The sequence below is a fragment of the Magnolia sinica genome, chromosome 3 (assembly GCF_029962835.1).
Source record: "Magnolia sinica isolate HGM2019 chromosome 3, MsV1, whole genome shotgun sequence".
Classification (NCBI taxonomy): Eukaryota; Viridiplantae; Streptophyta; class Magnoliopsida; order Magnoliales; family Magnoliaceae; genus Magnolia; species Magnolia sinica.
The window spans coordinates 58,462,130-58,487,757 of NC_080575.1; the positions used below are offsets into that span (position 1 = coordinate 58,462,130).

The 25,628-nt window shown below is 37.1% G+C and overlaps 2 protein-coding genes and 3 long non-coding RNA genes across 5 annotated transcripts; all 5 read left to right on the forward strand.

Moving 5' to 3' along the window:
* Positions 1-1,291: 1,291 nt before the first annotated feature.
* LOC131239935 (uncharacterized) lies at positions 1,292-2,907 on the forward strand. Its single transcript, XR_009168492.1, has 3 exons — positions 1,292-1,514; positions 2,064-2,495; positions 2,590-2,907. It is a non-coding gene; the product is annotated as an uncharacterized LOC131239935 (long non-coding RNA).
* Positions 2,908-3,137: 230 nt separating this feature from the next.
* Positions 3,138-4,546, forward strand: LOC131238892 (uncharacterized). The gene is made up of 3 exons (XM_058236481.1): positions 3,138-3,650; positions 4,048-4,153; positions 4,293-4,546. Exons 1-3 carry the CDS (start codon positions 3,138-3,140, stop codon positions 4,544-4,546), a joined length of 873 nt encoding a protein of 290 aa, XP_058092464.1.
* Positions 4,547-5,087: 541 nt separating this feature from the next.
* Positions 5,088-6,034, forward strand: LOC131239936 (uncharacterized). Its single transcript, XR_009168493.1, has 3 exons — positions 5,088-5,201; positions 5,297-5,797; positions 5,914-6,034. It is a non-coding gene; the product is annotated as an uncharacterized LOC131239936 (long non-coding RNA).
* Positions 6,035-7,724: 1,690 nt separating this feature from the next.
* Positions 7,725-8,717, forward strand: LOC131238894 (uncharacterized). The gene is made up of 5 exons (XM_058236482.1): positions 7,725-7,760; positions 7,829-7,937; positions 8,036-8,123; positions 8,318-8,423; positions 8,529-8,717. The coding sequence occupies exons 1-5, from the start codon at positions 7,725-7,727 to the stop codon at positions 8,625-8,627; spliced, it is 438 nt and encodes a 145-aa protein (XP_058092465.1). The 3' UTR covers positions 8,628-8,717.
* A 995-nt stretch (positions 8,718-9,712) lies between these two features.
* Positions 9,713-10,467, forward strand: LOC131238508 (uncharacterized). Its single transcript, XR_009167880.1, has 3 exons — positions 9,713-9,949; positions 10,038-10,112; positions 10,243-10,467. It is a non-coding gene; the product is annotated as an uncharacterized LOC131238508 (long non-coding RNA).
* Positions 10,468-25,628: the final 15,161 nt, after the last annotated feature.

Below are 25,628 nucleotides of genomic sequence, written 5' to 3' on the forward strand. Positions count from 1 at the left end.
CGGTTGGTGAGAAACTGAGGCCAAAAGTCTGCTCTTTTGTCTCAGTTGTTGAGAAACTGAGGCTAAAAGTCTATCATTTTGCCTCGGTTGGTGAGCAACTGAGTCCAAAAGTCTGCCCTTTTGCCTCGGTTATTGAAAACTAAGGCCAAAAGTCTGCCCTTTTGCCTCGGTTGGTGAGAAACCGAGGCTAAAAGTTTATCCTTTTGCCTCGGAGGCCAAAAGTCTACCCTTTTGCCTCAGTTGGTGAGCAATTGAGGCCAAAAGTCTGCCCTTTTGCCTCAGTTGGTGAGCAATTGAGGCAAAAAGTCTGCCCTTTTGCCTCGGTTGGTGAGTTACTGAGGCTAAAACTCCAGTCCACTTCCCACCCCACAAACAATGGTGATGAGAAAGTTTACCTTGTCTAATGTAGATTTTGGACCATCCTTTCTTGTTAGTTGCACGAAGGACATCAATCCAATGGTCACATCATACGGTCAATCTAATTTTTGGATCATCCCCTATAAAATCGCTGAAAAATTATCTAGACCATTGGATCTTGAGACCCATGTGACTTCATCCATGGATGAACAAAAACACGCCTTGGCAAGACCTCAAAAGCGATCGAGGCAGAACGTTTTGTGGAGCCACTCATCGGGTGGCCACAAAGCGCATGTTGAATCTGGACCTTTGGAAAGTTTGTTTTAGGCTTAGGATCCAGCATGCATCTATCAGCCCTTCAAACTCTTTTGTGCACTCTAGCAATGCATCCAGACCGTCCAATCAATGCGCAACCAGACTGGAGCTGGCCTTGTCACATTTCAATGGAATTTCTGTTAATATGGGGCACAACTAATGAACCGTCCAGATCTTTCACAAAAGTGGATGGACGGCTGGGTTCAGTCCACGTGTGTCTGTGCTCGTAGCCATGGCTAGGCATGGGCTGAGCTTATCAGTTGTGGGTCAGGCTCTCGTCAGAAAATGTGATCCATTTAAGCAAATGGGCCGACCCTGTGCAACCCATAGCCATTTGATCGGATCGTTCATCTTCATCCGCGCCCTGTTTGTGCCCTATATAAAAAAACCCAACCTCACTTCATCCTCTCTACTTCCATCCACGCCCTCTCTCTCTCTCTCTCTCTCTCTCTCTCTCTCTCTCTCTCTCTCGCTGCTCCGATCCACGCCCTCGATCCATTCTCTCTCTCTCTCTCTCGATTAGAAGAAGGAGAGCTGCTAGAAGACCTCCTTATCATTCAGATCCAGATCCAGATCCAGATCGAAATCCATTCTCTCTCTCTCTCTTTCTCGATTGGAAGAAGGAGAGCTGCTAGAAGACCTTATCATTCAGATCCAGATCCAAATCCATTCTCTCTCTCTCTCTCTCTCTCTCTCTCTCGATTGGAAGAAGGAGAGCTGCTAGAAGACCTTATCATTCAGATCCAGATCCAAATCCATTCTCTCTCTCTCTCTCTATTGGAAGAAGGAAAGCTGCTAGAAGACCTCCTTATCATTCAGATCCAGATCCAAATCAGTTCAAGGTAAGCTCAATTCTTTTCATTTCGCTCCTTCCACTCCTTTGGGTCTGTTCGTATCTTTTTGTTGTTAGAATTGATCTCCCATTCTTTCGATTTGAAGATCTAGGGCTTTTATCGGTTGTTGTGGTGTTGAATTTGATGGTGTATGTAATGCACATGAAGATCTAGGACTCTTCATCGAACTCGGCATTGAATTTGATCTTGTTATTGAAAAAAATTGAAGCATTAGGGTTTCTTCGTCTAATTTGATAGTCAATTTGATCTCATTTTCAGTGAGGATGGAGAACTATGGTTTCTTCATCTCTGTCATTGTCGTGTTAGATCTCCTAGACTATGGTGTTTGTTTTCCAATGTTGATTTTCCCGTTGAGTTTGGGGTTCTTTTCAGCTACCTCATCTCCTCCTCTATTTTTTTGACAATTTATAGTTTGCTGCTAATATTCTTCACTTTGCATGGTCATTTGGATTAGGCTTGAAAGGTCAAAAGCGTGTAGGAAGTTTTGGTTTCAGAAATTTGTTTTCTAATCGGTTTTTGTTGTGTTTGCTTTCTCAGCCTGCAAGGCCAGGGGATCGGATCTGAGGGTTCACTTCAAGGTACATTGACCTTCATCCTTTTACCTGTTTCTGCTTCTAAGCATTTCATGTGAATTTTAGTTATCTTTAAAAAAAAATGAATTTTAGTAATCTCATATATTTTGGAATTGTGATTGTTACTAAAGTTGGTTTTGATTTCTCTAAGAAGTCAATCACTATCTATCTGGATACAATATTTAGCTGCAGTGTAAGAATACATTAATTGTCAAAGTGGACATGTTACCTTGTATTTTATGAATTGATATTTCTATATTTGATTCTGGACCCATATTGGATACTGTATAAATGGGCTTTTGTAGGTGTGTAATCATAGTAGGGGCAAGATGGTTAGAGCTTTGTCTTAAAGAAAATTGAAAGAGGGAGAAATGTGCATGCTTGATTTAATTTATTGGTAGCTAAAGTTTTAATTCTTGGAGCGTGAATATTGTGGGGGCGATGAGTATAGTGTCTAACTTGGTTGCTCTTCTGTTTAATTGACTATAAAGATTTGGATGGAGTGGAAGCTAAGGCACTTATCCAGTATCTTCGCCTGATTTCCTTCCATGTTTCTGGGACAGTTCATAGTAATGCAACTGCTCGAGTTTGATCTCATGGGTAACTCAATAATCTGCAGGCTATTGTGTGTTTTGTGAATATTCTTAAAGAACTTCAGGAACTTGCTAGAGAAACTTGTCAAGAATTGTCTTCTTCATGTCTCTTATTAGGTTACTGATACAGTCAGCATCTCCTTAGGGCATGTTTGGTCGGGTGGATTGGAAGGGATTGAATGGTATTAGGGTGGATGGCATGGATTTCAAGGTAATGATGGCATCTCCTTAGGGTGTGTTTTAAACATAGGTCAGAATTGAGATGATTAGGATTTAGTTCTGAATGAAACATAGATATGTGTTGTTCAACACCAATGCGGTCGCACCATTCATTGAGTAAGAGTAGTTTTATTTGTAGCGTTAATTCATAAGAATCTCACTTGTTTACAACTTATTCATTGAATTGAATAAAATGCAGTGAACACAAGAAAGTGATTAAGAAGGAGATGCCCCGAAGAGCACCGAGGCTCCTAGAACGCATCGACAATGAAAAGTTTCCAGATTGGCTTGGGAAGCATGTGGACCATGTTGGGAATGATCAAGTTCCGAAAGAAGTTAGAAGCTTGGCTCGGGGCCCTAACACTGTTGCAAGAAGATTTAAAGGATACATCATTAATGGTTTCAGGTTTCATACAAGAGACCGTGAGAGAGACTTGAAAACACAGAATAGTGGAGTTGTAGTGACGACAAAGACATCAAGCTTCGCAAGTACAAGTGATAGAAACCCTGTTATAGGGGATGTGGATTACTATGGTGTTTTAATAGACATTATCGAGTTGGATTATTGTGGGTCCAAGAAAGTTGTATTATTTAGGTGTGATTGGGTGGATGTAAGAACTCAGGGCAGGGGAATCAAGAAGGATGAATTTGGGTTCACGCTCGTGAATTTCAAACAATTATGGCATACTGGTCGGAACCTGTATGATGAACCATATGTCTTAGCAACCCAAGTACAACAGGTATTCTATGTCCCCGATCCTATTGATCATGATTGGCATGTTGTTATCAGGTTAAAGCCAAGGGATTTGTTCGAAATGGGCATGAATGATTCGTTTGTTGATAATGATACATACCTTCAGAGCTTGCCTTGCATTAATCATACATTGGAAGCGACTATGCTTGCCAATGATGATAATGTGAGTTGGGATAGGACGGATGTGGAGGGAAACGAAGTTAACACTCCACAAAACTTATCTAATTTGATTAAAGAGGACCACGATTCTAGGTCGGAATCTGATGACTAAGTATTGATGCCTAACACAAATGTGATGCATGCTTCTTCTTCTTTTTTTTTTATGCTCACAATTATTTGGTTAACTCCAATCTCATTACATATATTATTTTCATATTGTGAAGGAAATGAAGATGTCGACCTCCGACCATCATCATTCGAGCTTTATTGACCCGGTCCTGACCACCAACCAGGTTGGACAGAGTTCAGATAGTTCAGCATCGACTCTGGGTATGTAAATATATAATTTAAGTGAAGTGAAGTTAAGCTTGTAACTTTTATAGTTTTGTTCTGTTCTTGATTTAATTAAATGTAGATATTATATTTCAAATATTTAGAATGCTCATATCTATTCTTTTGTTTCATAAAGAGGGTGGTATTCATAATAGACGATTTCAAGGCCCTACAGTCATCAGCGAGGTGGCGAACTTGCCACCCAATAAGCAACTGAATATCAGTTGGAATAAGTACGGGCAGCCCATTGGACATAAGTACAATGAATTTACAAGGTGGCTGGGCATTTTATCTAGGAATGGGCGCTTAGCGCCTCTTGATCACGATAGTTGGCATCATGTGCCACTATCTCACAAGAATGAGATTTGGAATGAAGTGAAGGTAATATGAAATCAAAATTTCAATTACTCTTTTTGTATTTTTGTATACTAAGTATAATTGATGATTGATGCATTGCAGATCAAGTCGAATATCGACGAGGAGCGTCGAAATTGGGTAATGAAGTCCATCGGAGCTTCATGAAAGGAGTGGAAGAAGAGGTTAAAAAAAGAACACTACAAGCGATATTTGACTAATGAGGAACGACTAGCTCACTGTCCTGATCGAGTGGAGCCGACACACTAGAAGTAGCTCGTCACCTATTGGTCAAGTGATGAAGGACAGGTAAAAATTAAACATAAAGAAAAATTATATCCATGTTGGTGTATATTGTTATTTATATTAAAATTTAGTTATTTTACTATGTCACATTGTAGGCCCACACTCAAAGTAATAAAATCAACCGCAGCAAGCATCGTATGGCCCACACTGCCGGCTCAAGGAGCTTTGCTCAAGTGCGTGAAGAAGAGGTAAATTCTTCTTTGATTTCTAAACTTGAAATGCCATCATTCTGTTTTAATATGATTGTTATCAACTCATTTGTTTTTACATGGAAAAACGGGCAAAGAATCTTGGTGGAGAGTCTCCTGATCGGGCAACGTTGTTCATAACGACCCATCGGAAGAAAGATGGGAGTGTTGTGAACGAAGAGTCGGCTCATGTTATTGTATGTAGAAATTTATTAATCATTGACATCTCAGCCAATATTTTTCATTAAGTCATGATATTGAACAACTTATTTAATGTTTTTCTACACCACAGGAAATGATCGAGGAGTTACGGGCAACTCAGACTGCTGAGTCCTCTCAGAGTAGCACTGCCCGAGACGATCTCTTATCCCAGATATTGGGACCAGAGCATCCGGGCCGGGTTCGCATGATGGGGTTAGGTCCCACAGCTTCCACGTTATGGGGCACAAGAAATACCATTGCAGAACTCAGGAGGGAGACTGATGAGTTGCGACGACACATGAATGAGCGGGTAGAGCAACTAGTGGAGGAGCGGATGAAAGAACAGATGGCTAAGCATCTAGAGTAAATGGAGCAACGGATGACAGAGCGAATAACGGAGCAGATGGAGCATCGGATAACAGAGCGAATAACAGAGCAGATGATGGCACGAATGAGAGATACTATGAACTCATTGGCTGCAACAGACCAAACTTCGGGCAATGTACTAAATGTAGAGGCTGACTCAGTATCCACTCCTAGGGATAGACCTGAGGCTGAGGGACCTCAGTCGAAGGTTCCGAAGAATCAATAGGTAGTTTTTTGCTGAGATTCATTTATGTGTTATCTTTTACATATATATTTATGTTTTATTACATTTCATGAGTTTGTAGTTCACCATCATTGAATAGTTGGTCCTTTCTTTTTCAGGTCAAGTCGTATTTATGTGTATTTATGTGTTTGACATGCAAAAGAATCCAAGGGCTGTCTTAAAATGAGGGTTGCAGATTGGAAAAAGGTGGGCCATACTTTTTTGCTTCATGCTTTGTTTGCTAATGAACTTGGAGATTTGGAATTTCGTCATTTTTTATTAGAGTACGTATTTTAATTGACTTCTTACAATCATTCTATCAAATATAACATATACACTTATTAGATTCAGTAATGAAATTTAATTTTCTACAAATATGCTATAGAATTTGAATATATTATTACTTCTAAATTTCAAGGCACATTGCAAGCTACCAAATCCAACTAAGAAGAATGATTGGTGGGAAATTCATATTCTTAGAGGCATAAGAAGTCAATGTAGTGCCGACTTATACATTGCCAATGAAGAATCTTTTTGTACCATTTCTTTGCTAGAAGGCTGTTTGAAGTATTCCATAGTGTGCATGCATGTGTTGGCATGCAGAAAATAGGACACGATGATATGATATGATGATTATTTTGATAGAATATGAGTTGCTTTAACTTTTCTGAGTAATAGTTATAGAAGGTTGATTTGTCTTTTTAAATTCTTTTTTCTACATTTCCTTACTCGAAGGCCGTTGGGCTGTTGGGAATCCAATGTCCATCCTAATCCCCAACCCTAGTTTTTCCATACAAACCACCTTTAGAGCCAACCCAGCCAATGATCTAGAAACCCTAAAGGCAAGATTCCTTTAGGTTATTTTGTGTTGGGACTCCACACACACGCACACTCATACCATCTTCCTTCTTTATTCTTCTGCTGCTAGTGAAGTGGTCCTCTAGTTTGTGGCATCTGAAGGTGGGATTTTCACTCCTGATTGTGATTGGTGCATATTCAACTATTTCATTAAATTCAATTCCATCTGATTTGCCTCATTAGTTTCTTTCAGAAGATGCTGTTGGCGATGGTTCTTGTTAGTCATTCCTAGTGCTGGTATGTTGGCGATGGGACTTGCTAGCAAAATTTCTGTTCACGAGCACCTTTTTTTTTCTTCATCATACACTGAATACCATTGTTCTGCTAGAACATGACATGGGCCCTATATTTTACAAGTTATTTTCCTTCTTGCAAGTAGAAGTCTTCATCTTTTACTTGTTTAGAATTGTAGCTACACTGACCTTGGCGCTTTAATGTATGATATACTGGAGTTGTTATATTTGAGTCCATTCTTCAGGACATGTTTGAGGAGAAAAGGAGCATTCTAGAACCAGCAGGTGCACTTGCCCTAGCTAGAGCAGAAGCTTACTGCAAGTACTATGGTCGGAAGGGTGAAAATGTTGTAGCAATAACCAGTGGGGCCAACATGAACTTTGATAGGCTGAGGTTGGTGACTGAACTTGCTGATGTTGGTAGGCAACGAGAGGCTGTACTAACTACTTTTATGCCGGAGGATAAAGGGAGCTTTAAAAGATTCTGTGAACTGGTATGGTACTAAAAGTCATTGCATCAACCTTTCATGCCACAGCTGCTGTGTTTCATCCTTATTGAACCAAATCTCATATGTTATATGGCAGGTTGGTCTAATAAATATCACCGAATTTAAATACAGATATGATGCCAGAAAAAACGAAGCTCTTGTTTTGTACAGCTTAGTAGCAATATGATTTTATTCAGTCGTTGACCTACTGAGTGGCTTTCCCAAATTTCTTTATGCAAGGAAAACAATGGTATCTTTTCCCCAAATTTGGTTTCCACTAAGAGAATGTTCTACAGTACATTGATCTCTTCAATGATATTATTAATGATCTCTTCAATGATATCCTGGAACATGAGAACTTCCATTAGTAGCATTTTCTGGTTGCCTGTCATTTGAGAGAATCTTATATTCTAATTTGTTAGGTTTCCATGTGGTCTAGTTTGATGATTTCTTAGATTTACTTGCAGAGTAACCCAATTGCAAGATGGCACATTTGCCAAGGTTCAATCAACAGTATTTCTTTCTCGACAGATGGAACATATTTGGCCACTGTTGGAAGAGATGGTAATGCTAACCTTTCGACTTCTTAGTTGTGTTCTTTTTCATGTTTACTTCATGTTGATGTCAGGACCTAGATACCTGAGATCCGCTGCCACATGCAGGTTACCTGAGAGTATTTGACTACTCTAAAGAACAGTTAATTTGTGGCGGAAAAAGCTATTATGGTGCTTTATTGTGTTGTGCCTGGAGGTGACTTCTACTTTTCTTTCTTTTTCTTTTTCCTTTTTTTTTTTCCCTGGTTCTCCATGTTATTCAACATGTTGTATGTGTTTGCTCATTGTATAATTTATATGGGTCCCTGCAAGTTCTTTTTTCTGAACAACTAATAAAACCTTTTTAAAACAGAATTTAATAATTAATCTTAATAATGTACTGTTTCTCAGCTCTGATGGAAAATACATTTTGACTGGTGGTGAAGATGATCTAGTACAAGTTTGGAGTATGGAAGATTGGAAGGTTGTAGCATGGGGCGAGGGACACAACTCATGGGTAATTCTTTTTCCTATTAAATATTCAGTGTTGCACTTGTTTTACTTGTATATTCATGACTAGCGAATATTTAATTTTTTTTATTTTTTATTTGCTGACCGGCAGGTTAGTGGAGTTGCTTTTGACTCATATTGGTCATCGCCAACTTCAGATGTCACAGGAGAAAATGTCATGTACCATTTCAGTTCTGTTGGTCAGGTATAGAAAGCTTCTAACTTACAAATTATCCATAGTATCTAATGTATCAACATCAATAAAGTTTCTTATTGAATAAAATGTGTATGGTTTACTTTTCACGCATTTGACTATTGAATGCATGGTCAAGTTTGGAATGTTTAAACTTTACTTAAATTGGAAATAAATGTTCAAATGCAACCGACCAATTCTGCGGTTGAGGAGATGAAAGACGGGTTATGCTACTCGACTAAGAGAAAAAAGCATCTTTTGTTCAACTTGTCAATGGTACAGGTGGAACCACCTTTCAGTAGCCTAATCCTTCGATCTCATGGTTCATGGGTTGGGCTGTGCCCTAATATCTTTGTTATCTAAATACCACCTTATGAAAATGGACCAGTCTTCCTGGTTGCATCAATATAGTTGATAATATTGGTGATATTATCAGTTGTTATTTATCTGTGCCGTTTGGTTAGAATATTGAATATCAAGTGTAAAACTAGATTTAACAGTATCAATGATATTCTTAATGACATCACACTATTTCATGATAGAAACATCCGGCTGTAATTCCACTCTGTCGGTCTATTTTTCACTATTTTTACAATACATGAAGCGGTTGTCGAGGTCGAGCTCGCATCTGGAATTTGGAGCGTCTGATGGAATCGAAGACGAATACTCTGACGAATTTACGGTCAGATCTTCAATTTCCATAAAATTTCTTAATTTTTTTAGTTGTTGTGACTCCCACATTTCGGCTTTGTTTTTATCAATTTCTTTCATTTTCCATTCCTGTTATTTTAGTAAACCAGAATGTATCAGTACTTAAATATAGCTGTTAAACTCAAATCAGGGTAAAGTCTCAGTGACTATCAATTGACAAATGGCAGATTGAATGTTTCATTGGATTTTCTTGTCATAATGGCAGTTGCCGAAATGTAATTTGAATGCATTTTGCCTAATGGATATTTTCTTACCTAAATTGGTAGGTTCGATGTCATACGACACGATTTAATTGCGGTTGGGTGTTCTGTTGGCATTCACCTAAATGTTACTTTCTATGATATTTCTATGTTTGTGCAAAATGCAGTTAGTCGATTGGTATGATGGCTACATATTTCTGTGCTTGATCTGTATGTTACTATTTATAGGTAGCAATGGCCTAGAAAAGATTAATTCATGATCTTTCTTGTACCAGAAGGGTAGGGACTGGCACTACTGCAGATATGATCGGGCAGTTTAGAAAATCGCTACGTTAGGAAGGAAGATTTATTAATATTTTCTCTTCAACATCATTTTAGCATGACTAAACAATTGTCTTGGAAAATTTGTTAATACTTCGAACACTGATTGTAAGTTTGGCACCTTTTTTGTTTAATTATATTATGAATTTATATTGGAAACCTGAGAATTAAACGATGGTATTGGTGGTGAGTGTAGAAACATGAGTCGCAATCAACTTCAGGGCAAATTGGGTGGCCAATTTGGTGGACAACTAACTGGTCTCTCGACATTGTGAGTTAGTTCTCTCTTCTCATTAAAATAGCAACAATTCTTAGCCGTTTTAGCATCATGGGAAAATGTTTTCTCATTAATCTATTGTTGACAATGGGTGAAATTGCTTTTGTTGAGTTTCCTTATTCAGATACACTGTAGAAGCCCTGGAGATGCTGTTGTTGCCCATGGCAAAAGATGGTACTGAGGCTCTTGGCTCAATGGGAAATGACGCTCCTTTGGCTGTGATGTCCAACAGAGAGAAACATACATTTGAGTATTTCAAGCAGATGTTTGCTCAGGCTACAAACCCACCGATTGATCTGATTCGAGAGAAAATATTCATGTGGAAGGGGACCTTGTTGAAACAGTTCATGTGGAAGGCTATGTGGCAGTTTGCGTGTTTTGAAAACTTTAAACAAACCATTAATTATTTTGTTGATTGTTGTCTTGATGGATGTTAAATGGGTGAAACATGTACAGGTTCAATCATTGGTTGATTATAATAAGCTTTTGTTGATAGAAACTAGATTTAGCCTCAATTATTGATAAATGATGTTAAAAATTGAATTTAGCCTCAGTTGATGCCAACGAAGGCTAAATCTATCTTTAGTCTCAGTTTTGCCTTAGTTACCTAAACTGAGACTACAACTCCTGTGGCTAAAGGCTTTAGCCTCGGTTGTTAGGCATTGAGGTTAAAATAGATTTAGCTTCAGTTGGAGGCGATTGAGGCTAAAATTTGGATATAGCCTCAGTTAGAAACAATGGAGGCTAAAATTTTGATTTAGCCTCATTTCAAGAAAATTGAAGCTAAAAAGGTTCTTTTAGCCTCACTTGAAGAACCGAGGCTATAAAAGTCATTTTACTCTCGGTTGCTAAAACTGAGGCTAAAGCCTTTAGCCACGGGGGTTTCAACCTCGGTTTGGATAACTGAGGCAAAACTGAGGCTAAAGGCTTTAGCCTCAGTTTTTAACCTTTTCAGCTACAGTTTTGAACTGAGGCTAAAGCCTCCTTTTCTTGTAGTGAATTCATGTCTAATTAGTAATTTAACATATAGGTTATATCAATATAGTAACTCAAATAATTGATTATACTAACACATTAATCAAATCATATCATTATTAGTATATTAATACAAAAATCACATGTTCATCTAAATTAAGTAAGAGTACATGCCAACTACATTAAGATAAGTATACAACATATCAAAGAATCTATCTATTTTAACGTAATGGAGGGAAACACAGCGGTGTCACTCACCTTGATGTGGTAAAGATGATTCCATAAACCAATAGTTTGATTTGGATTAAAATTTCTTAAATCATATAAATGAAAATTATTATTATTATTTTTTAATCTTACTAGTTTATATGGTGGGGATCACCTTTTATTAATTTAAATCCATTTAAGATGCATCATTTAAATAAATTTATAAATTAGAAAATAATATTTCAAACACTAAGGTGCTATTAGAATTAACCCCCTGGAATTTTTACAGATTTGGGTTGTTTTCAGTAACAATCTTGAAACTTGAATTTTCTGAAAGTTTGGGCGGTATTCTGTAATATTCTGGAATATTATGCCAGAACCCCTTAACTTTGCAAAAAATTCTATTTTTAACCCTGAAATTCTGAAATTTATTTAGTTTGTGATTATTTACACGAATTTTAAGAGATTTATTTACTTTGATAATTTAAGGTTTGAATTACCTTTGGTTGATGGATCAAGGCTAACCATTAATTGTCACCTGATCAATTTTAAGGGACAACCGATGATTATCTTGATCCAACCATTTATACCTTAATTAATTACAATTATCAATACTCACATTGATTGGTCAATGCAGCCCACTATATAATTAGATCGATCATCAAATCTGGATGTCATCATCATCTAATATTCGAATTTTGATAGTCAGTTAAGACCGAGTTAAATCTCAACCATATAATGATTCAACATAATAAATCAACATATGATTCATTATCTACCATTTCTTCAGATGGATGCAGCCCATCCAATGGTCCGATCAGTCTGGAATTTAGGATTTTAATTTATTTTATTCTTAAAATTTTAATTAATTTAATCACACATTTTAAATTATATCATATAATTCTTTATGTCAAGTTGTAGCTTGTGCAAAGAATTACTTTTCCACTATTAATTTAATTTCATTAGATTAAGGAAGAATCTTGGTAGATATATGATCAGTACAATCTATTGAGGTATTGAATTAGTCTGATTCTTAAAAAATATTACATAATTGAGTCTTAGAATACCCATGAACTGTATAAATCATATCGATCATTGTCTATCATGAAAAAATCTCACCTTTTATACATCATCCCTAAAGCCATGCACATCAGTGTACCTTTCCACATGGATGAATTAGACTTAAAAATGGATGTTTGATTGATACAATCCGTCTAATGTGTAGATTAATGCCATATTAAACTATTGCAAAAAGAAAACAAATGAAAATTCATTTTACTAACCTGAATAGATGAATTCCCTAAAACCTCCTTCCCACTTTCCCTTTTGTTTTTTTTTTTTTGTTTTTAATAATATAAGAGTTTCTTTCTTTATTTCTTTAAATTTTAGTAGGATTCTCGCTCACACACTCTCCCTTTTTAAGAGAGATGGTTCGTTGGGAGACTACGGGATACGAGGAGAGTTTTGAATAAAGAGAGATAAGAGGAAGAATGATGAGATCGGTGGATCTCTTTCTCACTCAAAATTAAATTTAAAATTTTTAATTTTTAAATTTTAAATTTTATTTTAAAAAAATACGGGTGTTAGGTGTACAGTTAATCTCACAGGGTTATGGGTCTTACATGCAATAAGACTGCAGGCATGTGTATTTTATTGGACTTTTGAGGTTGACTCTTTGGACGTAACTCGGCACAACTTGAGCCGAGTTAGTCAGTCTAGGTGATTGCTTTCAATAAAGGTGGGAGTGAGAGAGTCAAACCCCTAACCCTTTCAAAGAGAGACAGCTAAAGAATGCCATTGCAACTGTGATCACATGGATGAACATCTTTCACTTCCTAGTCGACATTATGCCAAGGAAGTAGCAGGAGAATGACATCCCAACTATACATTGTCTAAGAAATTTTAATTAGAACTAATGCATGTGATTTTCTTGTAGTGTAGGAAAATGTGTTGTTGAAATGGTTATAAAACGTTCCTAGTATTGTTGATACTAATTTTTAATTGTTCATAATTTTAGTAACAGTTTAACACTATTCCTAACACATTATTATTTTTTAAAAGTGTAGTTGAAATTAAGAAGGGTTCAAAACCGTTCCTAAGGAAGGAAAAAAACCATTTTTAAAATATTATTCCCATCATTAAGAATGGTTTAGAACTGTTCCTAAAAACTGTTTCTAAAGTTTGAAATTTCCTCTGAACGGTTTGAATCCGTTCCTAATTTTTAGCAATGCCCTTTTTCTGAATGATCATGAACCATTCCTAAATTCTTCCAAAATGATATTCAACCATTGCTTATTGGCGATTTTGGTATAATGTGGTAACCTCATAAAGTGACTCAAGCATATACAATCAAGAATTCTTCATCCATGCATCCTCATGTTAGGGATTTGATGGACCTAGTGTATTTGCAAGCCTTTCCATTTTGGGCATGATGAGTCTCCCAATATAGATACTTGTCATCAATCATGCCAACTTCAGTCTCCAAAGGTTTCACCAAGTTACTATATCCATGGCACACTCACACACTCATGTCCAAGGTACTATATCCATGGCACACTCACACACTCATGTGGGATATGGCTAAGGCATACTAACTAGAGATCATACCCAATGATGGAGACTATGCATCCTGATATCAAGTCAATCCCCTTAAAAGAGATGACCATTTAATTAAAATTACGGTTTTCCTATAATCAATATGATAATGGCAATGGCACTAAGATTCATGGACCGCAACTCTCCCCTGGCCAACAACCATTGTGTACAATCTTAGGTGTCCAAGGACAACTAAAAGGGTCCTTAAACCCATATGAATAAATGTGTTCCACATATATCACCAGGGCCAATGAATTAATCAACGTATCATGCATATGGTTTGGATAAAAAGAAATATAACATTAGTTTTTCTAGGACGCAACCCCGACATGTTGAGCCCTACAGTATCTTCATAGTTATCCAAAGCACCTGTAGTCAATTGAGTTTGATCAAAACATTTGGTATATGCTATATGTGTAGCCCACCTCAGGGTTGTTCTAACAACCAATTGATGGTGGAGCCCACATGATGAACAGTTAGCTTAGTGCCCAGAAGTTAATCAAGTTGTTTTAGCGCTAAGAGAGTATAAGGGACGCATGTGATGGACAAATTAGATGTGCTTTGCACTTAATAGTGAGCCTAACAAATAGTGCAAGTGTATCAACAACCATGCTCTACTATATATTAATGTCTTTCAAGTGTAATCATTTACCTATAATCAAGATCATAGGTTTTCTTAAAAATAAAAAATACAAAATACAAAACCAAACAAAACAAAAACAAAATGTTTTGACCTGTAAAATGTTTACCTGTTACACAAAAATTCCCAATTCAAACAGTTTCGGTAAAGTTTTGACCTGTAAACTTTTAATTTTATAACCTTAAATGTTTTACCAGCTTCCAAACGATCCCTATATGTGTGTTTGTCCTTATCCTAACAAAAATAAATAAATAAAAGGTGTTTATTTTAATAAAAAATGCTAATTTAAATGTATTGAATGGTTTCAATATATACAAGAACAAACCCATTGGTTTTCCAAAGTGGCACATCTTTGTCTTTTACACCCATGAATGCAAATTGTAAGGTGGGAAGTAAAAGATAGTGCCAGTTTTTGGTTGTAGGAGTAGACAGAAGCAATAATAATTTATTGACGTGGGTCTCACTCTTTCACACTTCCACTATCAAAGTTAACAAATACCACTTGCTTCCTTTTGTTACTAGTGCCACACATCCTCTATAAAACCTTTGACCATAAACCTTTATTCTCATCAACAGATTTCAGAATCTAAGATACATTCCTCTCAAGCAATCACAATTCAGCTAATTGAAGTGAAGATGAAGCTCTATTGCTTCCATTTCGCCATCATATACATGCTTGTATCTTTTTCAGGTACCACTACAAGAAAATGTAGCTTAGTTGATGGATCGGGGCTACCCTTTGCCGGCGGCCAGTTTTAACGGCCACGGGCAAAGGGTCACTGTAAAAAGGAAAAAAACAAAACCGTACCTCCATTTCCCCTCTTTCATCTCCAGCCGCGAGCGCCGATTCTCTCTCTCTCTCTCTCTCTCTCTCTCTCTCTCTCTCTACCTCTCCCTCTACTTCTCCCTCTCCACTCCCCCAAGCTCTCCCTCTCCACTTGCTCTTCCACCCTCTCCCTCTCCGTCTCCGTCTCCCTCTCCCTCTCACACACTCTCCCTTTCCCTCTCGTGCGCTTTCCCTCTCCCTCTCCACTCACTCTCCCTCTCTGCTTGCTCTCCCTCTCTCTCTCCCTCTCACTCTCTCTATCCTCATCTCTCTCTCTCTCTCTCTCTCTCTCTCTCTCTCTCTCTCTCTCTCTCTCTCCTCGGCCCTCTGCTGCAGATCGGCCTTTCGCTGCTCATGAATCTCCGATTCTCAGGTATGATGTAAGGCTTTTCCCTTCTTGCTGTTGATTTCTGCAATTTAGAATACATGATTAGGAATATGCATGGTCGAATCCCTAATTAGGGATTTACATTCTCGAATCCCTTTTTAGGGATTTGCATTGTCGAAACCCTTTTTAAGGTTGGCATGCACTTTTTGAAGCTATGGCTTCTTGATGACTCTTAATAGTATGTTAGACTTGAGTGACCTAAATCTGGATGAGCAAGATGCTTTTGTTCCCAAGTATATTCCAGTTGCCCTGGCTTGAAACAGTTTGACCATCAGTTTGGGACAGGTAATGGGAGCCTATGAAATGCAGTTCTTGTTTGTGCACAGTCCCAGGTGCTCGGTGGACCACCAAAAAACAGTTGCAGTTGTGATTTTGGGGTATACCTAAACAGTTCTTAAAGCATTCCAAAGTTCATTGTTGTTTTGTTTTTTATATGAATTCTGCTTTCTACGGATGAATATATAGATTTGATAATTGGATATCATTTTCTTATCCACTCAATCAAATTATTATCTAATCCTTCTATGCATTTAGTCGTTGACTGATAGGAAGTATTTGTCAGTATCGTTGCCATGTGCTAGAAATTGGAAAATAAATGAAGTTTGGGCCATGCCTTCTGTTTTGAGATTTTTTCTACCATATGTCTCAATGAACTCAGAAAACTCTTCAGTATCATTGCCATAGCTCTCACTATATCACTACTACTACTTGTTCTTTACTTGTTTTTCTTTTTAAAACTTATTCATGCTAAATAGCCCTATAAGGTTTTTGATCTCAATGCGCTTGTCACCAATCATGAAAAGCTGCTATCTGCTCACTTCACAGCAGTACTAAAATTTAGCAAGAGCTTCTCAAATTCCTTACATAAAGCAATGGGATCCTACATATTGCGTTTTATATTCCATTTTTGGATGTGCATATTGCCTTAATGTGATTGCTTGTTACATTCACTACTATTCTTTTTTTTCTTTTCATTTCTTTTTTGTTTTTTTTTCTTTATTCACTTTTAACTTAGAAGGAAAAAAAGACATTTTCAAGCAACAATATTACAATTTTTTATTAGATCTATGCTATGGCTTTCTAATCATGTAATAAATGCTGGCTTAACAACGCCAATAATCTCAGTCTTAAAAGATGTTAATTCTCATGCTTCTTTATATTAGGAACAAATAGACTAAGCAATTCTACTTCATATTTTCTGTTTAGTTGAATCTGCAATTTTATTTGACACATTTAGTACCTGTTTGGTAGATGCAAAAATGTATTCATCTCATTTTAGTTAACAATAATTATGTATTAGAGATTGCTATCTGTATTACATAATCACTTTTAACATGAACTCATTATCTATTAGAGATCAAGATTAATGCATAGTTTCTGTTAACCAAAAGGAGATCAACTCATTTTTTAGGTGTCTACCAAACAGGGCCTTAGGTGAGTTGATATTGTTTGTTTGGAGTAGTAAACAGTATGCAAATATCTTTTTCTATTTTTAAATTAATCAATTTGAAGCTTTCTTTGTGCAGATATCTTTATGGCCATGTTACACTTTCCTTTTGTCCAACTTTTTCATGGGTATTTACATGTTTCCGACACTATCATTTTTGACTTGCCATCTGCTAGTATCCAACCTTTTTTGATAAGATTAGATCCAAAACTTTTGTGACTCACAAATAAATAAATAAATGTTTATAATGGTCTTCCACCACTGTTTTGTACATTGTGGTCCACCTGAAATTTGTATATGATTCATCTTTTGGCCCATGCCATAAAATTTGTATATTGTTTACACCATTAAAAACCATAAACTGAAATGGATCTGCTGCAGATGTTACTGTTAAAGAAGGTGGTATCCATGAGGCTCTATTTTGGAATTATTTCTTCCTCGATTATCTCTTAACAAAAATCTCTTGTTATATCTCATCATATTGTCAGGATTCTTGATAAACAGAAGGAAAAAAAAAAAAAAAAAAAGAAAAGAAAAGAAAAGATTGTTGTGTCTATCTTTTCTCTATGTTCCTTAGAAGGCTAATTGGTTGACCTGCCTGGAAAAAGGGTGTGTCTCATTAGCATCTGAATATCGGGAGTTCTGGTCCATCATAGTTTGATAACTCAAAAAATTCATGGTCTTCAAGACTCAACAGAACTTAACATACTCTTTGACTCAACTCTAGTTTGACTTTTCTGGATTTTAAACTATGATTCCAATATTATAGATTTTGTTTTATCTGTTTTGTAGTCTGGATTTATTTTTTATTTTTAAATTTAATTATGATCAATTTTGAATTTTCTTTTCTTTTCTTTGGATGCTTGGGACAGTTCTTGGAAGAGTGAAAGTGGCTGTAAGACTGCGACCTCTAGGAATGCAGATTTGGTTGCAGATGCTGATTTTGCCGATTGTGTAGAATTGCAGCCAGAGGTTTTTCTAATTGCACTTCTCTTTTGTTTGTAATTGCATATGCCTAAATTTACACCAGATGTGCAGCGTGTAATGCTTTCCAAAAATAAATGAGAAATGTAAGTCAATCCATGGGCACCAGTCACATGGCCATTCTCATGTTTTGCAAAATGTTATACTGATGCTCAAGCGGAGGATTATAGGCCCTTGTAAAATGTTAATGTGCAAGCTTGGGCCTGAAATCAAAGGCCTTATTTGCATGATCATCTCTTCTTGATTGTGTAAACTGATACTGTCTTAACTTTAAAAATTGTAATGTAACTCTCTTAATGAAATGCAATTCAAACATCATTTATCTGATTAGTTGTTTAGACATCTACAAGTCAGTCGGTTTGATATTTGGAATAATTCCTTGTTGTCCATCATTTATCTTCAATGATTCAGTTGCAAATTTTGGCAGATTGCTCTCATTGTATGATGCAGTTAGTGAACTGGATTAATTCTACTGTTAATTCTCAGTGCTAGTTTCAATCCACTCGTTGAAAGTTCCCTTTGATTTCTTGATTTTGCATTGTTGTTTATTGTCATCATGAGTACTTTTCAAGGACTTGGACAATGGTTGTATTTATGATCTTTCTATGCCGAGGTGACTCTCCTGTCATCAGCAGACATTATGTCATCAATGCATGATGATTTCAATTTCCATGAGCATACCTGAGATTGTAGAAGTTTGCTAAACCTGCACTATCCTCCTTTGGCTATTGCATATTCCATGTTGCTTTCCCATGATTGTGTTATCAAGTTTTGTTCATCCATTCACTGTTCCAGTTATGGATGCAATTGTGATGCAGGCACCTCCAGCCAAAGTCGCCGTTGCTGCAAAAAAACACCCTCTAGTGACTGATACTAACGAATCCAAACAGGTAAGCTCTCTGATTTTGTCTGCCTCTTGTGGATTAACTTCTGCCATTTTCTTGACATGGCCATCCTCAGTAATGTTTTTTTTTTTACTACACATCTAACTGCTTTAAAGTTTCGGAAGAGTTTTCTTCTCAGTTAAAGAATATTTATGAAAGAGGTGTATTGTATTATGAGATAGTCCTTGTGTAATTTGTGAAAAAGAATCTCATGTAGAACCTCATCAATATTAGTATCAGTAGTCACAGTAATCACAACCCTCTCTGATATTATAAAATATCACAATACTCTCCTGATATTTTAAAAAAAATGGCATTTACCTGATACTATCCATATATTTTAAAAACATCTCCAATGGACAGATCATATCATGATTATTGATATTTAAGATTTCATGTTCTATTTATATTTTTACTATTTTTTGTTTTCCGTTTTTGGTGGATTCATGTATACTGAGAAAAAAAAAATGTAAATATCTGGAGAAATTCCTTCTTAAGTAGTCGACTGGAAATGAGATTTGTCACTATGGTAATTACTAAGTGTCTCATGTTTTCAACGTATAGAAAGCTGGAAGGTTTGACATTTGTACCTGTTTTCAGTGGTGGTATTGCCAGTACCCGAAGTTTGCTGTTCTATATGTATCATGTGCAATGAAAAGTTTGGACTGTTTCTTTCGTATTTACTCCATTTACCAAAAGAAAGTGAGACGTGGTTGCTTTCGTGCACACCCTTCACTGAAAAACAGCTTTCGTGCTCCATTATTTAGCATATGTTTGTGGTCTCTGGGATTTTGGATTCTTAGTTTGGTCAATTTCACACATTGCACGGAGCTTGTTGATATCTTGTTTTTGTTTTTTCCATGACATTTTTACATGTCTTGTATTGTTTGTGTTACTGCCAAACAAAATCTTATAGTGAAACATTTGTGATCGTTTATAGGACCCACCAAGATGTAGTTTAGACATTGTGAACACTCAGTTCAATCATAACAATTTCAATGAGGATGTAGCTAGTCCTTGTCTTTTTTGTAATTACAATTTAATCATTTCTACTTTATTAACTTAATATTGCAACCAAACACAGCCTTAAATGACAGGTTTGTATTTTGATATCTCAATTATATATTATTTATTCCATGATTTTGAAGACCCAATAAAAAAACAGCTTTGGAATTCAAACAAAGGACATGGCTTTTGAATTCTCTATTGGATTTTAGAACTGAGGTGTTTGTATGGGAGAGGGAGATTTATTTATTTATTTTTTACCGTGTTGGTGATGGTAGTGGAGTGATTTGGGAGAGGCAAAACAGTGGAAGAAAATCATGCAAAAAATCATTTAGTTGGGAATATAGTGCCGCTTTTGTTGGGTAGCTGCCCTTTTCTAGTCGTTGCTTGTGTTGGAAAGTGGGTGCATTTCTTTATAAACCGATGTCTGGTTTATTCCTATGAGATGAGGGGTTCAATGCAGCAGTGAAGTTAGAATGAACTAGTAGGTACCTTCGTGTGGTCAGATCTGTATTCTGACTTGAAATTGACTACACATTATCCTTGTTTTTCTTCACATGTTCTTTATTCTGACTTGATGCATTGTCTGTATACAGTGAAAAGCTCGGTGATGCAATTTTCTGTTTTTATTCTTCACATGTTCTTTATTCTGACTTGGTGCATTGTCTGTATAGGTGTGCATGAAGATTCAAGACACACCCTTACATAGGGCTGTCATTGGGGTGGGCTTGGGCTGGGCAAAATCAAAATTTTGAGTAGGCCCAGCCCGAACAGTTCAAAATCCGGGCTGAAGCCCGTTGACAGCCCTACCCTTACAGGTTCCTCTATGGAGCAACTATTCTTGATTGCTGTATTGTGAAAGCTTTCATTTGCATTATTTTTACCTTCGTTCAAGTTCTAAATGGTGCATTCCTAATTTCTGTGTCTTATGTAATGGCTAATCAATGCGGTGGATTTGAAGAGAAACCGGCTGCCAGCTGTAAGTAACATTCAATTTCATTTTGACTCCATTTTGATTTATTTGTTCGTTTGTTACTTATGCTATGCATGACGTTAACAAAGATACATGTGGCTGTACTGTGCTTTAATTATACAGCTGCCAGTGAGGCTGAAACGGCACTGTCATTCTACAACTCTTTTAGTACCAACATAACCCGTCAGCCAATTTGGGCTGTGGCAGAAAACTATCGATTTGAGCCCGCTTTTACGGAGGTATTTATTTTAACTTGTTTAACTTTGTCTTGATAATTTCCTTTGTATGAGCAATTTACCCTTCTGTTTCCTTTTTTGGAAGTTGAACCCTTACTGAATCATACAGTCCAGAAAACTTATGAATGAGATTAGGGACATGATGAGCGTCCAAGTCATTATTAAAGGATCAATGAACAATTCAAATCCTTACTTCTCAAGCTCTTGGAGAAGAAATTTCATGGTGAGGTCGATGCCAGTAAAAATGAGTACCATAACTCTTCTACAAGCTATCAAATGTAGTTTACAACATGCTTTGGTTATCTGCATCTTTTTTAATGCCATACACTGCTTCTCACCTGAATGTTATTCTAGCATTTCTCGTACTTGGACTAAAGGACTCAGACATAGCTGTCACATTGCTTGGGCATAGATTCGACCAATAAAAAGCTTAGGCCCTGTTTGGTTGCCACTTAAAAAAATCAGCTCATTTCATTTTAGTTAATGTCAGGTACGTATTAGAGATCATAGTTATATAAATTATTGGTTACAGTTTTAATCCTAAGATATTTAAATATATAATTACTACTAAATATAAATGAGATCAACTCATTTTCAAGTGGCACCGAACATGGCCTTGAATTTTTCATATCATTTAGCGTATATCTTTTGGCGATAGATGATTCATAAAACCAAACCCAAATAGCTGGAGAAGGCTATGATGATGATGATGATGATGATTTAGCCTGCATGTGTAGTCAGCAATTTGTAGTAATGGGCTTATTTTGAGAAGAGCATATTGGATTATATCCATCATCCTTCCACTCTGAGTTGGTAATTGGACCCTGACAGTTCTTGCGGAGATTTTAGACATTCCTTCTAGGCTAAACATTTTTATTCCCTCGTGTCAGTAGGGAGCTAATGAAGTGGCCAATACCCTTTCCAGAGTGGGTGTTAGTGGAACACTTCTTTATGTTGGAAATTTGCTTCTCTTCCCTCTTGACTTAATTCTTGCTGGTCTAGGTTAGGGTACAGCCTAAACAATCAAAACTTGAAGTTGATTTGGAGATGAATGTTGATCTAGACATATATGATGAGGAGGTTCCAGAGCCTTTGAGGATGCGAAAGCAGGTTGATTTTAACTCTCTTCTCTTTTTTAAACATTGCTACATGTAGCTGATGTGGATGAACCATTCCTTTTTGTGGATTTTACCCTATTGTATTTCTTTAACAAGATGTATCCAGCATTTTTCTTGTTTTGTGTATTTTGATGCAATATTGAGTTGAATTCCAATCTTTAACTTTGATACCAATTAATTTCTTTTTGCTATTTTGTTTTGCAGGTTTTAGGCATGGATAAATGGGAGCTAGATCGATGGATTTTATTTTTATTATTTTTTATTTTTTTGGAAACTATTCAATTTATTATTGTGTGTGTGTGTGTGTGTGTGTGTGTGTGTGTGTGTGTGTGTATAGAAACTATTCATTTTATTACCGTAAATATTATTCGCGGTAGCTCGATGCATGTAAAAGGGCCACATAGGCATGTATTTTTTTATAGGAAAACAATCACTAGGCACTATCCTCTTCCTGAGGAATGTGAAATCAGGTGGGCCTTGACCAAAAGGGTCAATGATAAGGTTCACCAAAAAAAAAAAAAAATGCTTGGAATCCAATCCATTTCTGCCAGAAAATGGATGGAGGAATCTGCAAATTCTCTCGTTTCATTACTTTCGTGTCATCTCAAATGACATGTTTAGGTTAGAACATTCCACAAGCAATATAAATGATGTATTTTCATCCATACTATAATAGAAGGGTAGGCCAATGGTTAAAACACAATAAATCCCACATTGAAGCGACGGCTAGCACAACCGTCAATAGAACCTACATGTAGCGGCAGCCAGCACAACCGTCGGTAAAACCTACATATAGTGGCGGACAGCACAACCGCCGGTAAAAGAACATGACTGCCGGTAAAGCCTTTACCGACGCAGGCTTAAGCGGCTGTTACATGACCACAGGCAAAGGCTTTTGTGGCAGTTTTGACCACCAGTAAAGGCCAGTTTTCTTGTAATGTACCGAGCACTTAGGCATACTGTGTGGAAACATCCCGTCCACCTTGTCGCATTTGGATTTGTAGGCATCCTCATTACCTATCTGGACCTTCCTTTAGGTCCGCTCTAGTCTTTGTCCAGTACTTTGAAAAAATAAATAGCCTTGTGATGGTCTTAAATTCCATGACTGAGCGGTATCTTCTACTTGTGTTCTTATCTTATCCATAGTTTGTTGCATGATCATGAGTGGATGGTTTGGATCATCCGATCAGTGTGAGTTTCTCAAGGCAGGCTACATGAGCCTAATGGATGGTCCAGATAATTAGTTATGTGGATGCTAACAAGTCGAAAGTCAAATCGGTGCGAAGGTAACTTCCAATGTACCAGGCCACCAAATAATTTCTCAATTCCAATAATGGGTCAGTCATAAATGTTATTATGAAATTAATAGGGTTATTATTTTTGAATTGATCGTTAATGTTATTATGAAATTAATGGGTTTATTATTTTTGAATTGAAAATATAACCACCCTGATTGATAAATGCATCTTTTATTGTATACTTTTGGTATCACAATAGTTCAGCTTTCTTCTATTATATTTATATGAAGAGAAGTAAAACATATATCTACCAAAAAGAAAATAAAAGGGGTGGCTATAAATAGTAGATCTCTATTCAGCTTATGAAACATTTGTTTATATGTTTAGCTTTCTCATGTCCAGATGAAAAATATAAGTGTACCACCAATATATGCATAAGCTTTTCATCTTTTCAGCCAGATGAAATTTTCCCATGAGTCGAGCGGGATGTTAATTCGGTTCTACCTACCTAGGTGCTCCATCCATCGCAAGTGCCAACCTATGAAGACTTCTTAAGATTTTTTTTTAATCTCGGAATGCCATGCCTACTTGCGCAAAATCCAACTCCACCCATGTCAGTACACACACACCCTCAATTTATTAGCCTCAGTTCAAAAAAATGAGGCTAAATGTGCTTTTTAGCTTCAATTGTAAAGGAGCTGAAGTTAAAAGTTCATTTTTTGCTTCGGTTGGTGAGAAACTGAGGCCAAAAGTATGCCCTTTTGCCTCGATTGGTGAGCAACTGAGGCCAAAAGTCTGCCCTTTTGCCTCGGTTGGTGAGCAACTGAGGCCAAAAATCTTCCCTTTTGCCTTGGTTGGTGAGAAACTGAGGCCAAAAGTCTGCCCTTTTCCTTCAGTTGGTGAGCAACTAAGGCCAAAAGTCTGCCCTTTTACCTCGGTTAGTGAGCAACTGAGGCCAAAAGTCTTCCATTTTGCCTCAGTTGGTGAGAAACTGAGGCCAAAAGTCTTCCCTTTTGCCTCGGTTGGTGAGCAACTGAGGCCAAAAGTCTGCCCTTTTGCCTCGGTTGGTGAGAAATTGAGGCCAAAAGTCTGCCCTTTTGCCTTGGTTGGTGAGCAACTGAGGCTAAAAGTCTGCCCTTTTGCCTTGGTTATTGAAAACTGAGGCCAAAAGCCTGCCTTTTTGCCTCGGTTATTGAAAACTGAGGTAAAAGTCTACCCTTTTGTCTCGGTTGGTGAGCAACTGAGGCCAAAAGTCTACCCTTTTGCCTCGGTTATTGAAAACTGAGGCCAAAAGTCTTCCATGTTGCCTCGGTTGGTGAGAAATTAAGGCCAAAAGTTTGCCCTTTTGCCTCAGTTGGTGAGCAACCGAAGCTAAAAGTTTGCCCTTTTGCCTCAATTGATGAACAACTGAGGCCAAATGTCTACCCTTTTATCTCGGTTGGTGAGTAACTGAAGCCAAAAGTCTGTCATTTTGCCTCGGTTAGTTGGTAACCGAGGCTAAAAATCTATCCATCATTTTTGGAAACTCATTTATGGAAGTGGGCCGAAAAATAATTTCTTGAAGACGTCTATCAGTGAAGCCTTCTTGAGGCTACCGAACTCATCACAGTGGGCCACGATAAGATTTCAAAGGTAAATGGTCCCATTATCACTGATCCATGTATTATGGATCATTGGAGTGTTGAATGAGTCTACTATTTTGGTCCCATTCTAAAATAATTTGTCATAGGAGATGGATGGAGCGAATGCCGTGTCATGGTGGGCGAGGCGAAAAGTCTACTTTTTAGCCTCAGTTGCATAGGAACCGAGGCCAAAAGTCTACTTTTTAGCCTCAGTTGCATAGGAACCGAGGCCAAAAGTCTACTTTTTAGCCTCAGTTGCATAGGAACTGAGGCCAAAAGTCTACTTTTTAGCCTCAGTTGCATAGGAACCGAGGCTAAAAGTCTACTTTTAAGCTTCAGTTGCATAGGAACCGAGGCTAAAAGTGTACTTTC